Here is a 20,840-nt window from a genome sequence, read left to right as displayed (position 1 = left end):
TTTGCCATTTTGATAAATTAGGTCTACACTACTGAGGAACATGTCATTTTAAGTTTTTACCATATACAATTGTAATTCCTGTATATACAGTTTTTACTTTCTGTGTCCCCATTAGGGAGATATTCCTTGCTTTTTTCCATGTTGATGCAAGTAAAAAAATAGTGAAATTAGATATTGCCAACTAAAGAGGATACCTAGCTTTTACAGCTATCACCACTGCAAGTGTCACCATTGGGAAATTTGCTCTATATGTTATAACAATTGTACATTTTTTTTATTTCCTCTTACTTTCTGTTCTGCAGGCAGATTGTTAGTTAATGTAAATACTGGTACTGCTGAAAAACATCCCCACAGCATGATGCTGCCACCACCATGTTTCACTGTGGGAATGGTGTTCTGTGGGTAATGTGATGTGTTCGGTTTGCGCCAGACATAGCATTTTCTTTGATAGCCAAAAAGTTAAATTTTAGTCTCATCAGCCCAGAGCACCTTCCTCCATACATTTTGGGAGTCTCCCACATGCCTTTTCGCAAACTCAAAACGTGCCAGTAATGGCTTTCTTCTGGCCACTCTGCCATAAAGCCCAACTCTATGTTGGCTTATTGTTGTCCTATGTATGGATACTTCAGTCTCTGCTGTGGGACTCTGCAGCTCCTCCAGGGTCACCTTAGGTCTCTGTGCTGCCTCTCTGATTAATGCCCTCCTTGCCCAGTCCGTTAGTTTTGGTGTGTGGCAGTTTCTTGGCAGGTTTGCTGTTGTGCCATGTTCTTTCCATTTGGTTATTATAGATTTGATGGTCCTCCTAGGTATCATCAAAGATTTGTATATTTTTTTATAACCTAACCCTGATTTGTACTTCTCAACAGCATTGTCTTGTTTGGAGAGTTCCTTGGTCTTCATGGCAGTGTTTGGTTAGTGGTGCCCCTTGCTTAGGTGTTGCAGCCTCTGGGGCCTTTCAAAAAGGTGTGTATATGTAATGAAAGGTCATGTGACACTTAGATTGCACACAGGTGGACATCATTTCACTAATGTGACTCCTGAAGGTAATTGGTTGCACCAGAGCTTTTTATGGGCTTCATAACAAACTAGGTGAATACATACGCACATGGCAATTATCATTTTTTTATTTCTGAAAAATTGTTTTATGAATATATTTTTCTAATTTTACTTCACCAGCTTAGACTATTGTCTTCTGATCCATCACATATAATTGGGTTAAAAAAAACATTGAACTAAAGACTGTAATGTAACAAAATAGGTAAAAAGCCAAGGGGGTGAATACTTTTGCAAGGCACTGTAAGTCATATTCTAGGCTTACCTATAGGTACAATTTCCACAGAGAGGTTTCCAATCTCTTTAAGCCTTGAGAGAGATTTGAGAGTTTTAACAGGGACTGAAGCTGTCGATAAAACAAAACACATCTCTATTTTTACATTCAGTTGCAGACACGCTCACAGTGTTAAGTCTAATACACATTGGCCAAACGTCTGGTGGTGTTGGCTGTCTATCAGCCAATGGCTGAGAGCCTTGGCCGTAATGTTCTGCCGGGGGGGCCGTCCCCCTGTCAGAACATAATAGCACAGCGGGGGGGATTGCTGCATCAACATTGCATGATTAGTGCAGCGGCTCTCCAGAGCTGTCAGTTGTTTTTTTTCGTTCAGTGTTTCTAGGTTGAATTAAAGAAAAATACTGGTGTGTACTAGGCTTTATAGTTTATTAGTGATAGATTTTCAGAGTTTTATCAGGGACAGTTACATGCTGGTGGTCCTGTGTAGTAAACACCCATACACTATATGGTCAAAAGTATTGTGACACCTGTCTTTACATGCCCATGAAACTTTAATGTCATCCCAATCTTAGTTCGTTGGGTTCAATATTGAGTTGGTCCACCCATTGCAGCTATAATAGCTTCAACTCTTCTGAGAAGGCTGACCACAAGGTTTAGGAGTGTGTCTATGGAAATGTTTGACCATTCTTCCAGAAGAAAATTTGTGAGGTCAGGCACTGATGTAGATGAGAAAGCCTGGCTCACAGACTCTGCTCTAATTCATCCCAAAGGTGTTCTATCAGGTTGAGGTCAGGACAGTCAAGCTTCTTCACCCCAAACTCACTCATCCATGTCTTTATGGACCTTGTTTGTGCACTGGTGCACAGTCATGTTGGAACAGGAAGGGGCCATCCCCAAACTGTTCCTACAAATTTGGGAGCATGAAATTGTCCAAAATGGTTTGCTGATGCCTTAAGAGTTCCCTTCACTGGAACTAAGGGGCCAAGTCCAACCCCTGAAAAACAACCTGACACCATAATCCCCCCTCCACCAAATTATTTGTATATTTTTATAAATGTGCTTCTGGAAGGATGGTCAAACGTTCCCATAGACACACTCCTAAACCTTGTGTACAGCCTTCTCAGAAGAGTTGAAGTTGTTATAGCTGCAAAGGGTGGGTCAACGCAATATTGAACCCTACAGACTAAGACTGGGATGCCATTAAAGTGCATGTGTATGTAAAGGCAGGTGTCCCAATACTTTTGATAATATATAGTGTATGTACAGTATATTGAGACACAGGGTTTATATACTGAAAGAAAGCTGTTCAGTTTACAAGGTAATTTTCATTGTAGAAGGGGTGAAGCACTGCTGACTTTTATTATCCAATCATGTAATTAGTTTGTTTTGTTTTTTACATGTGTTCGAGTATCCTTTGCAAAGAGATATTTAACAATGCTCACTAAGTTAAATGGAAAATTCCCTGGAAAAGGGATCAACCTAATTGTCTTTAATAAATTGACCCCACACTGTTTGTTTTGCACTCTCCTATAGCAGATTTTGGAGACATCCCAGAGTATTTTTCTTGGCAGATATACCTTTACAAGTGTGCCGCAACAACTTCAGTTGCTGTTTGGCTGCTCCTTCCTTGTTTATTTGGGGGATTGCTTTTTTTCTTTCATGTAAGGTGGGATGGGTTTGAAGTTGTATTAAACCCAAAAACAAATACTTTATTTTCACCAGGTGATCTAGCCAGGAAATATATTACTTTTCGACTTACTACATCAGGCCAGGCTGTCCTGACAAAGCTACAGTTGGAGGGTTGAGTCCATCCATTTACCCCTGACATTTTTAATTTATGTAAGACCTATTACCTAAAAGCAAAAAAAAAAAAACTGCTTATAAAGTGTTAGCTGGAGTTCAGCTTTAATTTGTTAGCCATGTCCAGCTAGTCCTGTCTTTCTAAAGCCGTGTACAGACGATCAGACTCTTCGCCAACAAAACCGTGAATTTTTTTTTCGAAGGTTGTTGGTTCAAACTTGTCTTGCATACACATGATCACACAAATGTTGGCTAACAATTACGAACGTGGGAACGCGGTGACGTACAAGACGTACAATGAGCAGAGAAAAAGGATGTTCAATAGCCAGTGTGACTCCTTCTGCTTGATTCCAAGCATGCGGGAACTTTTGGTGCAACTGACTTTCTGACAACAAAGTTTTGTTGGTGGAAAATTTGAGAACCTGCTAGCAAACATTTATTGGCGGAAAGTCAGACAGCAAATGACCAATGGAGAGGACTTTCCGACAACAAGCTCACATCCAACATTTGTTGTCGGAAATTCAGATAGTCTGTACGTGGAATAACAATAGCTGGACGTCACATGACTAACAAATGAAAACTGAGCTCCAGCTAACACTTTTTGGGTTTATTATCACTTTAATATTTTGTAAAAGTGTTTAACCACTTTCAGACCGGACCATTTTGCTGGTCAATGACCAGAGGTCTTTTTACAATTTGGCACTGTGCTGCTTTAACTGGTAATTGCGCGGTCATGCAATGTTGTACCCAAACAAAATTTGCGTCCTTTTTTTCCCACAAATAGAGCTTTCTTTTAAAGGTATTTGACTGACTCTGCGATTTTTATTTTTTGCGATATAAATGTAAAAAGACCGCAAATTTTGACAAAAAATGATATTTTCTACTTTTTGTTATTAGAAAAATCCAATAAACTCAATTTTAGTCATACATTTAGGGCAAAATATATTCAGCCACATGTCTTTGGTAAAAAAAAAAGTCAATAACTGTATATTTATTGGTTTGCGCAAAAGTTGTCACATCTACAAACTAAGGTACGTTTTCTGGAATTTACGCAGCTTTTAGTTTATGACTGCCTATCTCATTTCTTGAGGTGCTAAAATGGCAGGACAGTACAAAACCCCCCCAAATGACCCCATTTTGGAAAGTAGACACCCTAAGGAAATTGATAAGAGGCACGATGAGCCCATTGAATATTTTATTTTTTTGCCTCAAGCGATTGAATAATGACAAAAAAAAATTTATTTATTTTTTTTACACAAAGTTGTCACTAAATGATATATTGCTCACACATGCCATGGTTATATGTGGAATTGTACCCCAAAATACATTCTGCTGCTTCTCCTGAGTATGGGGATACCACATGTGGTCGACTTTTTGGAAGCCTAGCCGCGTACGGGGCCCCGAAAACCAAGCACCGCCTTCAGGATTTCTAAGGGCATACATTTGTAATTTCACTCCTCACTACCTATCACAGTTTTGAAGGCCATAAAATGCCAAGATGGCACAAAACACCCACAAATTACCCCATTTTAGAAAGTAGACACCCCAAGCTATTTGCTGAGAGGCAAGTTGAGTCCATGGAATATTTTATATTTTGCCACAAGTTGCGGGAAAATTACAAACTTTTATTTATTTTTTATTTTTTTTCACAAAGTTGTCACTAAATGATATATTTCTCACACATGCTATGGGCATATGTGAAATGACACCCCAAAATAAATTCTGCTGCTTCTCCTGAGTATGGGGATACCACATATGTGGGACTTTTTGGGAGCCTAGCCGCGTACGGGGCCCCGAAATCCAAGCACCGCCTTCAGGCTTTCTAAGGGCGTAAATTTTTGACTTCACTCCTCACTACCTATTACAGTTTTGAAGGCCATAAAATGCCAAGATGGCACAAAACCCCCACAAATGACCCCATTTTAGAAAGTAGACACCCCAAGCTATTTGCTGAGAGGCATGTTAAGTCCATGGAATATTTTATATTTTGTCACAAGTTGCGGGAAAATTACAAACTTTTATTTATTTTATTTTTTTTCCCAAAGTTGTCACTAAATGATATATTGCTCACACATGCTATGGGCATATGTGAAATGACACCCCAAAATAAATTCTGCTGCTTCTCCTGAGTACGGGGATACCACATATGTGGGACTTTTTGGGAGCCTAGCCGCGTACGGGCCCCAAAAACCAAGCACCACCTTCAGGCTTTCTAAGGGCGAAAATTTTTGACTTCACTCCTCACTACCTATTACAGTTTTGAAGGCCATAAAATGCCAAGATGGCACAAAACCCCCACAAATGACCCCATTTTAGAAAGTAGACACCCCAAGCTATTTGCTGAGAGGCATGTTAAGTCCATGGAATATTTTATATTTTGTCACAAGTTGCGGGAAAATTACAAACTTTTATTTTATTTTTTTTCCCAAAGTTGTCACTAAATGATATATTGCTCACACATGCTATGGGCATATGTGAAATGACACCCCAAAATAAATTCTGCTGCTTCTCCTGAGTACGGGGATACCACATATGTGGGACTTTTTGGGAGCCTAGCCGCGTACGGGGCCCCGAAAACCAAGCACCGCCTTCAGGCTTTCTAAGGGCGTAAATTTTTGACTTCACTCCTCACTACCTATTACAGTTTTGAAGGCCATAAAATGCCAAGATGGCACAAAACCCCCACAAATGACCCCATTTTAGAAAGTAGACACCCCAAGCTATTTGCTGAGAGGCATGTTGAGTCCATGGAATATTTTATATTTTGCCACAAGTTGCGGGAATATTACAAACTTTTCATTTTTTTTTTCACAAAGTTGTCACTAAATGATATATTGCTCACACATGCCATGGGCATATGTGAAATGACACCCCAAAATAAATTCTGCTGCTTCTCCTGAGTACGGGGATACCACATATGTGGGACTTTTTGGGAGCCTAGCCGCGTACGGGGCCCCGAAAACCAAGCACCGCCTTCAGGCTTTCTAAGGGCGTAAATTTTTGACTTCACTCCTCACTACCTATTACAGTTTTGAAGGCCATAAAATGCCAAGATGGCACAAACCCCCCACAAATGACCCCATTTTGGAAAGTAGACACCCCTAAATTTAGGGGTACACTAGTGAGACTCACAGGTAAAAAAGCACCTAGGCTGTCAGCGACTGGATAAAAACGCTACAAAAAAAACTGTTAGTGATCGCAGGGATCAGGCCTGACTCTGCGAACGCTGCAGTTATGTGTGTTGTGTTTTGTAAGTGACAGTGATCGATCGATCGATCGATCGATACTGCACTTGGGTGGGCTGGGCTGGGCTTGGCGGAGGGGCTAAACGCAGGTGCTAGCAGGTATCTGGGCTGATCCCGCTAACAATGTGTTTTGGGAAACCTAAACTGCTGGCGACGCTAATATAGATCTGATCACATACTATATTACTAAGGGAGGTGTATGCTTTGCTGGGAGTGTCAGTGAAATGTTAATGACACCCCCAGATCAGTTCGCATATCGCAGTGAGATCTGCAAACTCGGACAGGAATCGGATCGCATGGTGTGAACACCCATGCGATCCGATTCTGCTGCGGACCAAAAAAAGGGTCCCGTGCGAGTTTGCGGCGGGTGCGATGCGAATTCAGCCATACTATCTGTATGGCTGAACTCGAATCGCACTGAGATCGGATGTGATTTGCACTGCAGTGCGGTGCAAAATCACATCCGTTCTCATAAACTGCTGCAATGTGAACCCAGCATTAGTGACACCGGCGACGGGGGGGTGATCACGGGGTTAAACCTTTATTGGGGGGGTTAGGGGGGTACCCTAGAACTAAAGGGGGCTAACCCTAACTGCCCTAACAGTTATTACAGTCACAAATGACACCAATGCAAAAAAAAAAAAAATGCAATTGGTGTCACTGTGACTGGGGGTGCAGGGGTGATTGGGGGGGTGATCGGGGGGGTGAAGGGGGGGTGAGAGTGTGCCTGGCATGTTCTACTGTATTGTGTAGTGTTGGTGCAACTCACCGATCCTCTCTCCTCGGTGCCGGAACGAAAAATACCGACACGGAGGAGAGATTACATCACTTCCTCTGCCTGTGTTTACATTACAGGAGAGGAAGTGATGTCACGCTTCACTTCCATTCGTCAGGAGCGATCGCGAGGGGGTGGCCATGAACGAATGGCCGCCCCCTCATCCCGGATCGCTCCTGAACGGATACCGACCGCCGCTGGCCCCGGGGGGGGGGCCCGATCGGGCCCCCCACCCGCGGGAAGGCAGGGACGTACATGTACGCCCATATGCCTGCCCGTGCCATTCTGTCGACGTACATCGTCGTGCGGCGGTCGGCAAGTGGTTAAAGCCTACCCACATACATAGTAAAAATGGTGCATTCTCAGTATGTGGAGTGCAGTGTTTTTTTCTGAGAATAAATTATACTGTAATGTTGATTTTTCACATCTACAAATGGCTGTTTTGTACTCCTTTTAAAATTTGGGCTTGGGTATAAACACAATAAATTTGAGAACATACTGTACTCACTACAATATTTGGGGTGTTTTTCTTAGTATACTGTAATGTTGATTACCACTGCTGTGTCATTACCAAATAGCTGTTGGGGCATCCTAATCAAACTGGGGATTGAGTGCAAACAAGGTCAATCTAGGAACATACTTTTCTAGGATTAAATTTTACAGTGAAGTTTTTACATTTCAATACGAAGGTTGATAGTCCCATCCAAATTGGGGCTTGAGTGCCAATAAATAATACTGAGAACAGACTCACTACAATATTTGAGGTGTTTTTTTTTGGAATAAAAAAATGAATATAGATTCTACAGTTACAAATGGATATTGGGAGTTCCATTCCATTCAGAGTTTGAGAGCAAATAAATTAAATCTGGGAATGTACTCATTACAATTAGGGATGGGCCAAACACCCCCTAGTTCGGTTTGCACCAGAACACCTCGAACAGGCACAATGTTCTAGTGAACCTGCGAACCCTATTAAAGTCTATGGGACATGAACATGAAAAATCAAATGTGCTAATTTTAAATGATAATATGCAAGTTATTGCCATAAAAAGTGTATGGGGACCCGGGTACTGCCCTAGGGGACATGTATCAATGCAAAAAAAAGTTTTTTAAATGAAAGTTTTTTCATGAGTAGTAATTTTAATAATACTTAAAGTGAAACAATAAAAATGAAATACTCCTTTAAATACCATACATGGGGTCCCCTTAGTCTGCCTGTAAAGTGGTGCATCTGTGCAATGTGTAGAACAGTATTGCAGCAATAATGACATTTCTAAAGAAAAAAATTTTATTTAAACTTGCTCATGGCTGTAATGTATTGCCGACTCCCGGCTATTTAGATGAAAAATCTATGAAAAAAAAATAGGGGGCAGGAGGTCCACCCCAAAATCCATACCAGACCCTTATCCGAGCATGCAGCGCCCCCCCCCCTCCTGAATCATACCAGGCCACATGCCCTCAACATGGGGGGTGAGTGCTTTGGGGCAGGGGGGGCTCCTCCCAACAACCCTAGGCTGTGGTTGTCTGGATCTGTGGCCGGGGAGCTTATCAGATTCTGAAAGCCCCCATTAACAAATGGGCCCCAATATTCCGGCCTCCCCCCTAAGTAAATGGGTATCGGGGATATAGGGTATTCACAAAAAAAAAGGGTCATAAATTAAAAACCACAAAAAAGAAAAGAGAAAAAGTGTCTCGCGATGTAAATCCATCGTCAATTACACTGCCCAACGGACCCAAAAAATAGAAAAAACAAAAAAACTCTGCCTCCATGGGAGGCCTCCCAGTGACTGATATCTTTTCGCTTTGACAGCTCTTATATAGGCAAGGGCGGGGCCATCCATTGATGTAATGGTAGGACCCGGCCCCCTGACGTCACATGACATCACATGATGTCAGAAGGGGGTGGGGTCACTTGGTTATGTCACTAGGTGGCCCCATCCTTGCCTATATAACAGCTGTCAAAGCCAAAAGACAGCAGTTGCAGGGAGACCTCCCATGGGAGCTTTTAAAAAATGTTCTATTTTTTGGGTCCGCTGGGCGGTGTGATTGAAGATGGATGGACATCGCAGGACACTTTTTTAACCACTTCACATCCCGCCCATGTACATATGATGTCCACAGGAGGGATCTCCCACCCTGGGCTTCCAGGCCATCCGGGGGGCGCACGTGCGCCCCCGCTGCATCACTCTGGGGCCGATGCGCATGGCTGGTGGCTGTGACATCCGGCGGGCACCCACGATTGCATGTTAACTGAGTAGGACTGTGGATCTGTGTGTGTAAACACACCGATCCACGTCCTATCAGGTGAGAGGAGACAGATGGTGTGTTCCCAGTACAGAGGAACACAGATCAGTCTCCTCCACCTTGTGAGTTGCCGCCCCCTACAGTTAGAATCACTCCCTAGGCAACACAGTTAACCTATTCACCGCACCTACTGTTAACCCCTTCACTGCCAGTGTCATTTATACAGTAATCAATGCATTTGTATAGCACTGATCGCTGTATAAATGTGAATGGTCCCAAAATGGTGTCAAAAGTGTCCGATCTGTCCGCCACAATGTCACAGTAACGATAAAAATCGCTGCCATTACTAGTAATATTGTTTTCTACATTTCAAAATGACTATTGGGGGTTCTATTTTAAAAAGTGCTGTAACATTGAGGATGTTTAGCTCAGTGGTAGATGTGTTTTCAAGCAAGTTCACATCAATCAGGAACTATATTTAAAGACCTGGTAGCCCCCTTTTATTAAAAGGAAAATGGAAAGTCTATAAAACATAAGGTTTCCAACACAGGGGTTCTTTTCCAGCAAAAATACAAAGTGAAAATGCTAGCCCATCTGGATACCTCCTTTAGCAGTACCTCTGCTCTTTGCACTGGTCGCCCAGACCATAGATCCTTCAGTACGGGCAGCTTCACTCTAACACCCACAGCTCCACTCTTGCCTTAGACCCCATACCGTTATCTGTTTCTTACAGACTCACATACTTTGGCTGCCCCATGCAGCCTCTCTGACTCCTGGAGACCTCCTCTCTCTCTTGGGTGGAACCCTGAGGTATTCATATCACTCCATTATAAGGGCTGTGTGTACACACCCCGCTGGTTTTCCACAAAACCGGACGCTGGTTTGGAGCCTCGGTCACACCCAAGACACCATAGAATCTCCAAACTACAAAGCCCCATTCAGGTATACCAAAACCTGGAGAAAGCTGCAAAAGCAGTTTTCTCAACTTAACATCTATGCTCTGTAGTCCTGCACCGAGCCAATGTTAACACCCTGTGTCCTTTCACTGAAAAATGTTATAGTGACAGTCTCGTCCTGTCACAGCGCCAATAAATAACATCTAGGTGTGTACTCACTACAATATATTGACTGGTTTCTCTGGGAGCAAAATATACTGTAATGTTGATTACTACATTTAAAAATGGTTGTGGGTGGTCCTCTTCAAAGTGGTGCTTGAACATGGAAATGGTAAAATCACCCAGCTCCGGGGAAGGCCATCAAGCCTGGACACCAAACAGTTAATAACTGTAAAGTGTTCAACTTAAAAATTGCAAAATCACATCCCAGGATAATAAAATAATGGCAAACCAATCCAACTTGTTTGAGGGTGGTCAGACTATGCCCTTTTTTTTTTCCCTTCAGCTATGCCTCCATTGTGGAGGCAACAGATACCAGATTTAATAAACCTAATGTCAGCTTTGAAAAATGGAGTATGAAAGAGGGGGTGATTTAGAACAAACCTCTGTTGCACAAAAATGTAGAGTGATGTGCTGCATACAAATGGCAGCTTTGCTTGTTTCACCCAGATCTCTTGGGGGCTTGGGTGGGGGGGGGGACACCAGCCAGCCTTTTCCCATCAGGTATTTCCCCTTCACCTATTCCTACAAGGTAACCAGGCACCCTCAGGATATAGGCAAGAAAGTTCTTTGTCACGCTACCTTAACGTTCAGCCTCTTGGATGGTTGCATACAGTAAATCCTTATATGAATTTCCCCTTTGATCAGAGAGGAATGAAACATTCATTCATGCCAGCGACACAACCCTCCTCTGCACCACCTTCACCCAACACTCCTCCTCCATGCTGCCAGCTCCCCAACCCTCTTCCACTATGTTGACAGCTCCAACCCCTAGGGATGGAGGCAGTTAGATCATCCTGGGCCTGAGACATCAGAAAGTCTTGCTGCTGTTCCTCCAGTGCCTGGTCTATTGCAACATGCAGTAAATTTTCAAGCATGAATACTAGAGAGATCAAGCCACTAATCCCCCCTCATCACGGCTCACCATTCTGTTTGCCTTTTTGAATAATGACAAGATATTGCTCATGTCCTAAATCAGGAGCCACTGATGTGATGACGGTCCGGTGCTGCTTGTGCAGGCACTGTAGCATGGCCATAATGAAGTTCCACTGAGTGAATTTATTGTATATCAGGCGGTTGACAGGCAACTTTTGTTGCTGTAGCATTAAGGCTAGGTGAACACATCATGTGTATGCCTGGCTCTTCTGGCCTGTTGTAGGACATCTGGAAAGCCAGGGTACCTAACCAGGAACCACACTAATAAGTTAAGAACATATGCTAGGCAGGGTACATTTTTATTGAACTCTGTATGCTGAAGGGCAGCCAGCAGGTTGATGCTGTGTCACACACAACCTGGCCTCTCACAAGCTGGTGTGGGGTCAGCCACCTCTCAGTTCTCAGGTGAGGATCTCTCATAAACTCTCAGAAGCATAAAAGCTGTAAAACAGCTATAGTGGTGTACTTTATTCTTCACAGCCACTGTCAAATTTGTCCCATGGACCGTGAAAGAGATGTAATATCCCTGCTCATTCTTGATAAAGCACATGCCTGTGATCATACAGAGCTTGCCACTGACTGTGTGGTCCGGTGATAGAGAGACATTACTATTGCACATGCTGGTGCAGGAAAGGCATAGCCTTCTGGGTAAACACTAAAAGGTGGGTACCTGCCACTTTAATATAATACTGGCCATAACTGCCAAAAGGAGACCAACTCTAACAGGTGAGCAGCTGTGAAGTCCACAGTTGTCCAAAGCTAGAACTGAGACACTGGCTATGGGGGTGATAAGGGAACAGTTTTTTTCTTCTCCAGCTGCGAAACAGACACCTTGCTGCATCAAATATGCTGCTGGAGGTGGTAGGTAGGGTAAGGTGACTTACAGTAAGGTTCAAGCCTACCCTTGCTCCTGCTCAGCATGGTCTTTGTGGATCTTCTTTCCCACATGATGTACCATAAGGTAAGGCTCTTAAACCCCTTGCCAGAACTACCTCCCTATTACTTGAGGACACAGACATGCAGCAGATGCATAGGTGGTGCAGATGCAGATAGAATTTTATTGGGGGTGAGAGATTGCAGGGAAGAAGCAGGGGTGGTGTGGGTAGTGCCAGGCGGAGATTTGGGCAGAAAAGGTGGCTGCCTTGGACTCCTAAACAGGAGGGCATGCAAAAAGCACCGGACCTTTAACCTATGCTTCTGAGCTAGCTTACAGCTCATTAATGGGGATGTCCACCTGAGTGCAGGCCGTTTGCTGTCAATTAGTGTTATTAAACCACTTTCCGACCAGCTCACACACATTTACTGCGGCAGGTTGGCAGCACTGTGCAAATCGAGGTACCTGTAGTGCGGCTCATGCCGGCGCATTTGCGGGTGCGATGCCGCCGGCATTCTCGTGCTACTGCTGCGTGCTGGTCGGGAGGACTCAATTTGTCCGCTGGCGACCTGCGATCGCCTAGTACAGAGGCAGAATGGGTATCTGCCAATATAAACAAGCGGATCCCCTTACTGATAGGGGAAATGTCAGAGATCTTCTGTTCCCAGTGATCGGGAACAATGATCTCTGTCATGACCCAGTAAGCCCATCCCCCCTACAGTTAGAACACACCAATAGTTAACCTCTTGATCACCCCCTAGTGTTAACCCCTTCCCTGCCAGTGTCATTTTTACATTGATCAGTGCTATAAAAACAATAAAAGAAAAGAAAAGTCCCCAGATCTATCCCATAGTTTATAGAAGCAATAACTTTTGCTAAAACCAATCAATATGCACCTATTGCATTGTTTTTTACCAAATATATGTAGAAGAATATATATCGGCCTAAACTGATGAATAAAAGTGTTTTTTTATATATATATTTTTTTTAATGTATTATAGCAAAAAGTAAAAAAAAAAATTCAAAATTGTCGCTCTTTGTTTGTTTATAGCACAAAAAATAAAAACCGCAGATGTGATCAAATACCACCAAAAGAAAGCTCTATTTGTGGGAAAAAAAGGACCTCAACTTTGTTTGGGTACAGCATCAGTTAAAACGATGCAGTGCCATATCGCAAAAAATGGCCTGGTCATTAAGGGGGCAAATCCTTCTGGTCCTTAAGTGGTTAAAGGTATGCATAGTCATGTGTTTCTTCATGCTTGTATTATCCAAATGGCTGGTACCACAACTGATGCACTCCAAGCAGAGGCTGCAGACCACAAGGATGATGTTGGCATCAGATACAGTAAAGGCCCACACTGCAGAGTTTTTCTGCCTATGCAAGTGTTCACGTATAGTCCTGATGGTAACCAGTTTCTACCAAACACATACCTGAAGTCTATAGTGTTAGATCAACCACTTAAGGACCAAGCCTCTTTCTGAGATTTGGTGTTTACAAGTTAAAATCATCTCTTTTTGCTAGAAAATTACTTAGAACCCCCAAACAATTATATATATTTTTTCTAACACCCTAGAGAATAAAATGGCGGTCATTGCAATACTTTCTGTCAAGAGCACTTTTTGTGGAAAAATACACTTTTTTGCATTAAAAGATAAGACAACAGTAAAGTTAGCCTAATTTTTTTTATATTGTGAAAGATAATGTTACGCCCAGTAAATTGATATCCAAGATGTCATGCTTCAAAATTGCGCCCGCTTGTGGAATGGCAACAAACGTTTACCCTTTAAAATCTCCATAGGCAATGTTTAAAAAATTGTACAGGTTGCATGTTTTGAGTTACAGAGGAGGTCTAGGACAAGAATTATTTCTCTCACTTTAACAATCGTGATGATACCTCCCATGTGTGGTTTGAACACTGTTTTCATATGCGGGCGCTACTCGCGTATGTGTTCGCTTCTGCATGGGAGCTTGGCGGGATGGGGCGCGTTAAAAAAAAAAATCTTATTTATTTTACTTTGTATTTTTCATTTATACACTGTTCTTTTAAAAATAAAATTGTGTCACTTTTATTCCTATTATAAAGAATGTAAACATCCTATGTAATAGAAAAAAAGCATGAAAGGACCTCTTAAATATGAGATCTGGGGTCAAAAAGACCTCAGATCTCATATTTAGACTAAGATGCAATAAAATAAAAAAATGTTGTCGGTTGAATAAAAAAAAAGTCTCGCCCTCTTCTTCGCCATCTTCCCCTCACTCATCCCCATAAATAAAAGGAAAAAGGATCTGATTGCCTCCGCCGGTGCTGGCGGCTCCGGTAAGTGGTGGAGGGCACCGGAGAGTGGCTGGGGGCCCTCTCCCACCGCCGATAAAAGTGATCTTGTGGCGAATCCACTTTTGTCTGAAACCAGACCGCTCACTGAAGAAGAGGATACCAGGGTTATGGCAGTTAGCTGCTGCCATTGCGAAGATATCCCTCTGCCGACGTATATCAGCGTGAGCCGATCCGGAAGTGGTTAAAGGCTAAGTTCACTTTTTTCAGGCAGAATTTCACTTTTCATAATAAATGGAAGTTTTTTATTATGGCTTTTCTGACCAAACCATTCCAATGTGTGCTTATCTCTCACTTAACCAGTACATGGCAGCTTTGAATCTAAACCCTCTAAAATAAAATAAAAATGTATCTGAGCCAATCACTTCTGGTAGCATCATGTGACAATCCAGGAAACTATCCCATTATGCACTGCCTTACTGCATCACAGAATAGGACGTGTTTATCTCTCTGGACCACAACTCCCTCATTACTATACCACCTCTTTTTTATTACCGCCCAGTTTCCTACTTTTTCCTTTAAGGTGGCAATACACAATATGATCTGATTGTACAATATACTTTAGATCTATCATCAGCCATGTAGTGCAAGTGTCTGCCTGATTTAATATAAATTGAATGGATTGTTCAGATGGGTTATCCTATTCCATAGTTTTGGTAAATGTAAAGTAAAATTGTAAATTGTACAGAGATTGTACAATCAGATTGCATAGTGTATGGCCAGCTCATACCTTACATGGGAGGGAGTGGCTGGATGTAGACACTCAGCTTTCAATGTTCTTGTGAAAAACATACAATTTTGCTTTTAGGCACCATTCACATTTAGCAAAGTGGGAGTGAACATTTGTTTGGTGTGGTATTCACAAGTCAAGCATAGGGCAACTCATTGATTTCAATGGGCTGTCCTATGCGCAACAAGTGTGGCAAGATAGCTCATGGAGTGTTTTGGCATGTTGCGGTTTGCACGTTTTTAAGACACATTTTGTGGAGTTTATTACATACTTTTTGCACACAGCATAATGTGCATTTTCTTCAATGTTTGAGGTGCCATTACCAATTATTAGTGCCAAAAGCAAGCCTAGTTTATTTTAGGCATATAAAGGTTGCCATACACTACACAATGGGGTTTATTTATTTAAAATGGAAAGTACAAATTCTGGTGCAGCTCTGCATAGAAACCAATCAGCTTAAAACTTCAACATGTTCAATTAAGCTTTGACACAAATACCTGGATGCTGATTGGTTTCTATGCAGAGCTGCATCCGATTTTGCACTCTCCAGTTTTAGTAAATCAACCCCAACCTCTGTACAATCTCATTTAGTTTAATAAAAACTATATAATAGGCGGACACACCTATCTTTCCAATTACTCCGTATACAATCAGGCAAGCCCTTGCACTACATAACTGATGTTAGAGCTAATGGAAGTTGTACAATCAGATTGTATAGTATATGGTGAGTTTTACAGACTTCCAGGCACATGCTTCTCCTGTCTGCAACATTTCAGCTCTGCTCCATGTAGCCTGCTTAATTGTGATTGCTCAGCTCCTGCACACTTTGACAAATGAATACAGTAATCTATGCAAGATGAAGGTAAGTGGTAAGATACAAAACAATCATTCAGCAGAGGAAGACACTGGCTGTGTATTCAAGGAGAATGGTGTTCCTGATAATGTCTGCATGTAAGTACAGAGGTGGGTGGCAGAAATCTCCTGGAGGGGGAGGGCAGGTGCACGGTGCATGTTAATAAGGTCAGCTGCTGAAGTACTTCTATCTAAAAGATCTTACATCCCGAAAGACAAATACCAGGAGGTAATAGAGGATTTTTCTATAGTAGACATGTGTGGCTGAGGTAATGCCTGCTGTAAAATATAGAGAAAGCTTTTCCTTTTCTGTAACAGAGGAACATTAATTGTATGTTGGTACATAAAGAAGACAGGAAATAAGGAACCAAATGTGACCTTTAAAGTGGTTGTAAACCCATTAACAAAACAAACCAAAAAAAAAGAAAACCTGCAAGACAAATGCATAATGAGCTATCATTATGTATTACCTACTGGAGATCGAAGCCCCTGGAGTGGTCCTCATTCACCGCTCCGGCTGGCAACATCACTCCCGGAGTTGCTTCCAGGTATAGCAGGCTCTGGTGCTGTGATTGGCTGGAGCTGCGATGACGTAGCAGCACAGTCTAACGGTAGCCGCATGGTCTAACTGAAGCAAGGGCACGTAAGTGCCGTTGCATCAGTGCGCAAGTGCCGATGACGTCGGCACATGCAGATATAGGGGATATCTCCTAAACCGTGCAGGTTTAGGAGATATCCAGGGTAGCTACAAGTAAGCCTTATTATAGGCTTACATGTAGCAAAAAGTGGTTGTAAAGGGTTTACAACCACTTTAAGAAGAAATGTAATAGGATAATGAAAGAAGGACATGTCTGCCATTCCTTGTGACGTTTTGCTACCTATAGATCGTTAGATACATTGTAGATAGATAGATAGATAGATAGATAGATAGATAGATAGATAGATAGATAGATAAATAGATAGATAGATAGATAGATAGACAGATAGATAGACAGATAGATAGATAGATAGATAGATAGATAGATAGATAGATAGATAGATAGATAGATAGATAGATAGATAGATAGATAGATAGATAGATAGATAGATAGATAGATAGATAGATAGATAGATAGATAGATAGATAGATAGATAGATAGATAGATAGATAGATATACTATGTAGAGTATAGCAGGAAGCGAAATGCTTCAAAAAGTAAACAAGACGCAATAACATTCCAGCAATTGTCTTTATGGGTATCTCTGTTCAGTACGAGCGTCTCATAACGAATGTCTTAAATTAGATGTTATAAACAAATAGTTCAATTAAAGTGTAGGGTCATCCACTCATTGTGACTGCTCTATGTATGCTAGATTCTGTACAAGATAAGTATTGTCTTCCTGCTCTTTGTACAAATGCACATAGCATGGTTTTGCTGAGAGGCTATTAGATAATTATTGAGCGGTCTATTCAAGCAGGAAAAAAAGAAGCCATTTACTTTTCCTCTAAACACATCCTTTCTACTCTCTCCTCCCTGCTGCTGCAATCATTTCACTTTAAAATAAATGAAGTACCCAACGTAAGCTCAGTGAAGTAGTTGCAAAACAGGAAACAAATTACCTTGCTGTTTACAAAATTACCAACTGCTTGCTCCTGCCATTATCTCATGGAAGATACTAATGACTTTACGCACATGCAGTTAAAGCATTCAATCAGTTTGAAGGAAGCCCCGACACAGAGACTTCAGGCGTATTGTGGTTAACCAGGAATCCAAAACAAAATCTACCTACAGCAACAATTTACACTTGTGGATGTATGCGTCTATGCAGCTACAGCTTTTAAAAGGTCACTTTTAATTGATTGCTCTATAATTCAAACAGTTCATTTGTTATTAGAAATATTTTAACTGCAGTGTTCAATAATCTAATTACACTAATTTTTATTAAGTGCTCTGAGTTATTCCCTAAAGTATTAGAGATAAACCACAAAAAATATATAACCAGTTAGCTTACTATTTTAATAAATAATAAAATGATTAACATATTCAAGATGAACACAAATATAGCCTTTATTATCATGAGTAGCCAGAAGATGGTAACATGTAAAAAAAAAGTGTAAGTGGGTTTCTTCAAAGTAGCCATCTAATTAGAAGATATTTTTTCAAAATCCAGTGTGAAAACATTATACAATGAGTAAGAAGCATGTTGCAGCTGTTGCTTAAAGCGGAGTTCCACCCAAAAGTAGATCCTCCGCTCGCTGTACTCCTCCCCCCCTCTAGTGCCACATTTGGCCCCTTTCGAGGGGAGGAGGGAAAGGATACTTGTCTTTTACAGGTATCCTGTTCCCACTTCGGGAAGCCACAGCTATTGACGTCACCATTTGGGTCCCTCCTCCTCCCCCTGTCACCGTGCCAGTAGGAGAGAGGAGTGGAGCCTCGCTCATGTGCAGTAGGGCTCCCGACGTGAAGCCGTAAGGCTAAACTGCTGGGTTCCCTTACCCGCAATGGCGGGGGCAGCACCCAACAGCTGATGGATACATCAGCTGCGGTGCTGACATCGCTGGACTCCAGTACAGGTAAGTGTCCTATTATTAAAAGCCAGCAGCTGCAGTATGTGTAGCTGCTGGCTTTTCATTTTTGCAGCGGTGGGTGGACCTCCACTTTAAAGTGGTTCTAAAGGCAGAAGAATTTTTATCTCTATGCATTAAGACATAAAAACCTTCTGTGTGCAGCAGCCCCCCTTAGCCCCCCTAATACTTACCTGAGCCCATCTTGATCCAGCGATGTTGCACGAGAGTCTCGACTGTCCGGGACTTTCCCTCCTCATTGGCTGAGACAGAAGCGGGGCGCCAGTTCCTCCCACTGCTGTCAATCAAAGTCATCGAGCCAATGAGGAGAGAGAGGGGGTGGGGCCGAGCCACAGCTCTGTGTCTGAATGGACACACAGAGCAGCGGCTCAAGTCCAGTGCTCCAATTGCAAGCTGCTTGATGCAGAGGCACTCGGCAGGAGGGAGGGGCCAGGAGTGCTGTTGAGGGAACCGAGAAGAGGAGGATCTGGGCTGCTCTGTGCAATACCACTGCACAGAGCAGGTAAGTATAACATTTATGTTATTTTTAAATGAAAAAAAACAAGACTTTAGTATCACTTTAAGAATAGGTTCACACCTATGGGACTACGTTGGGCAGCTATTCCAGTGCAGTCCCACTGCATAGACAAGGTAAAATGCCTTGTCTCACACCACGCTGCTGACAATTGAACCTTATGAGATGTATGTGTTACATCTCAATAAAGTTTGTTTTAAAAAAAAAGTAAATAGTGTGATGCGCCGAATTCAGAGCATCATCACTGCTCTGAATTCCACCACACCGCACCACAATGCAATATGTTGCAATGCAGCGGCTGGCATGAAGAATGAGCCCTACAGTGTTCTTTTCCAAAATAAAGTTTTATTTAATTAGTGTCACTTTGAAAAAAGCTAATGTTCAGCAGTTTAGTTTGATTGGTGTCCTCCCTGGACCTAAACAAACCAGTTGCTAGGGACCTCTAATGACAACCATCGATTTACAACATGACACTCTACTCCCAGTTATATTATAGGATGCAGAAAATGCAAGCTGATTTGTCTGTATAAGAGAGTTGCCCATAATGTGGCTAGTTATGCTGAGAGATAACCACTGAGGAACTGTAGTGGACTGTATTGTTGAAGGACCCTTGCTCTCTGCATGGAAGCAGTGATCTTCCTGCTAGTGAACTGGTTCTAGTAATACAAATCCCCATGAGTGAACATTTAGAAAAGGTACATGTATGATAAAGAACTGTTTGAAATGTAGCAAATGAAAGGAATTACCTCTTTTTATAAGCAATACTAACTTTCTTTGAAGTAGAAGACAATATATACATACACAATTAACAAAGCATTCAGCAAGCATATGTTTTTACTGCAAATTCTTAATGGTAATGAAAATCATCCTTCAAACACTGGATTTTTTACATTTTTGTTTCACAAATTTTATGAGGGTTTTTTAAAGTAAGTAACAAAACCAAAAATATAAACAAATCCTTATGGGAGGAGACCAGGGTAAATCAAGAGTGTTACATATAAGATGGGGTAGCCTACCCCTTGAGTACAAAGTATCATTCAGTACCATGAGTGCATATAATAGGTAATAGGGGGTACAACTGAACAGCCAAGGTATGTAAGATCAGAAACATCTGCGTAGCCCATATAGGGGGTATAGTGGGTTAGTTAGTCCATGGTGAACAAAGTACTTAAGAACCATGTTCCTACTTTGGAGGTTCATAAAGGGAGCTGGAGGATAGGGATATAATCCAGTATCTATTGTTACAGGGCCAAAAGCTCATAAAGATGATTGGAAGGATAGAGTAATAAAATAAAAAAAAGAGGGGGAGGGAGAGATGGATTAGTCGGGGATGGATTGCGCTAAGCAACCTCTGCCTCTCTCGGGTAATATGTTGGGTAAGCAAGTCATCTTATTTTTTGTTAAGCGTTTGCCATGTGATGGGTGAAGTCTGTGGATTCTTGGTAATGCAGCCAGCAGGCCCAGGTGTGGAAGAACTTAGAAGGGGTATCAGGAGCTATAGTTATGAGCTCTTCCATTTCTGAAATTTTCTGAATGCGTCCGAACCAATTGGTAGGTTTCAGGGGGTAT

General features: G+C 42.0%; 1 protein-coding gene across 2 annotated transcripts in view; it reads right to left on the bottom strand.

Annotated features, from left to right (window-relative positions):
- LOC143988477 (uncharacterized) overlaps window positions 1-20,840 on the bottom strand; it is a 328,901-nt gene that overhangs the window by 273,220 nt on the left and 34,841 nt on the right. The window contains exon 2 of one of the 2 annotated variants that reach the window (XM_077488089.1): window positions 1,319-1,399. The exons of the other annotated variant lie outside the window; for it this stretch is intronic. Coding sequence (XP_077344215.1) covers window positions 1,319-1,399 — 81 coding nt within the window. The remainder of the gene's footprint in view (window positions 1-1,318; window positions 1,400-20,840) is intronic. 2 annotated transcript variants of the gene reach the window in all.

The sequence above is a fragment of the Lithobates pipiens genome, unplaced genomic scaffold (assembly GCF_037356315.1).
Source record: "Lithobates pipiens isolate NorthernLeopardFrog02 unplaced genomic scaffold, aLitPip1_a1.2 Scaffold_18, whole genome shotgun sequence".
Classification (NCBI taxonomy): Eukaryota; Metazoa; Chordata; class Amphibia; order Anura; family Ranidae; genus Lithobates; species Lithobates pipiens.
The sequence above is the reverse complement of the archived record's forward strand: the minus strand, read 5'-3'. Positions and strand labels throughout refer to the sequence as shown.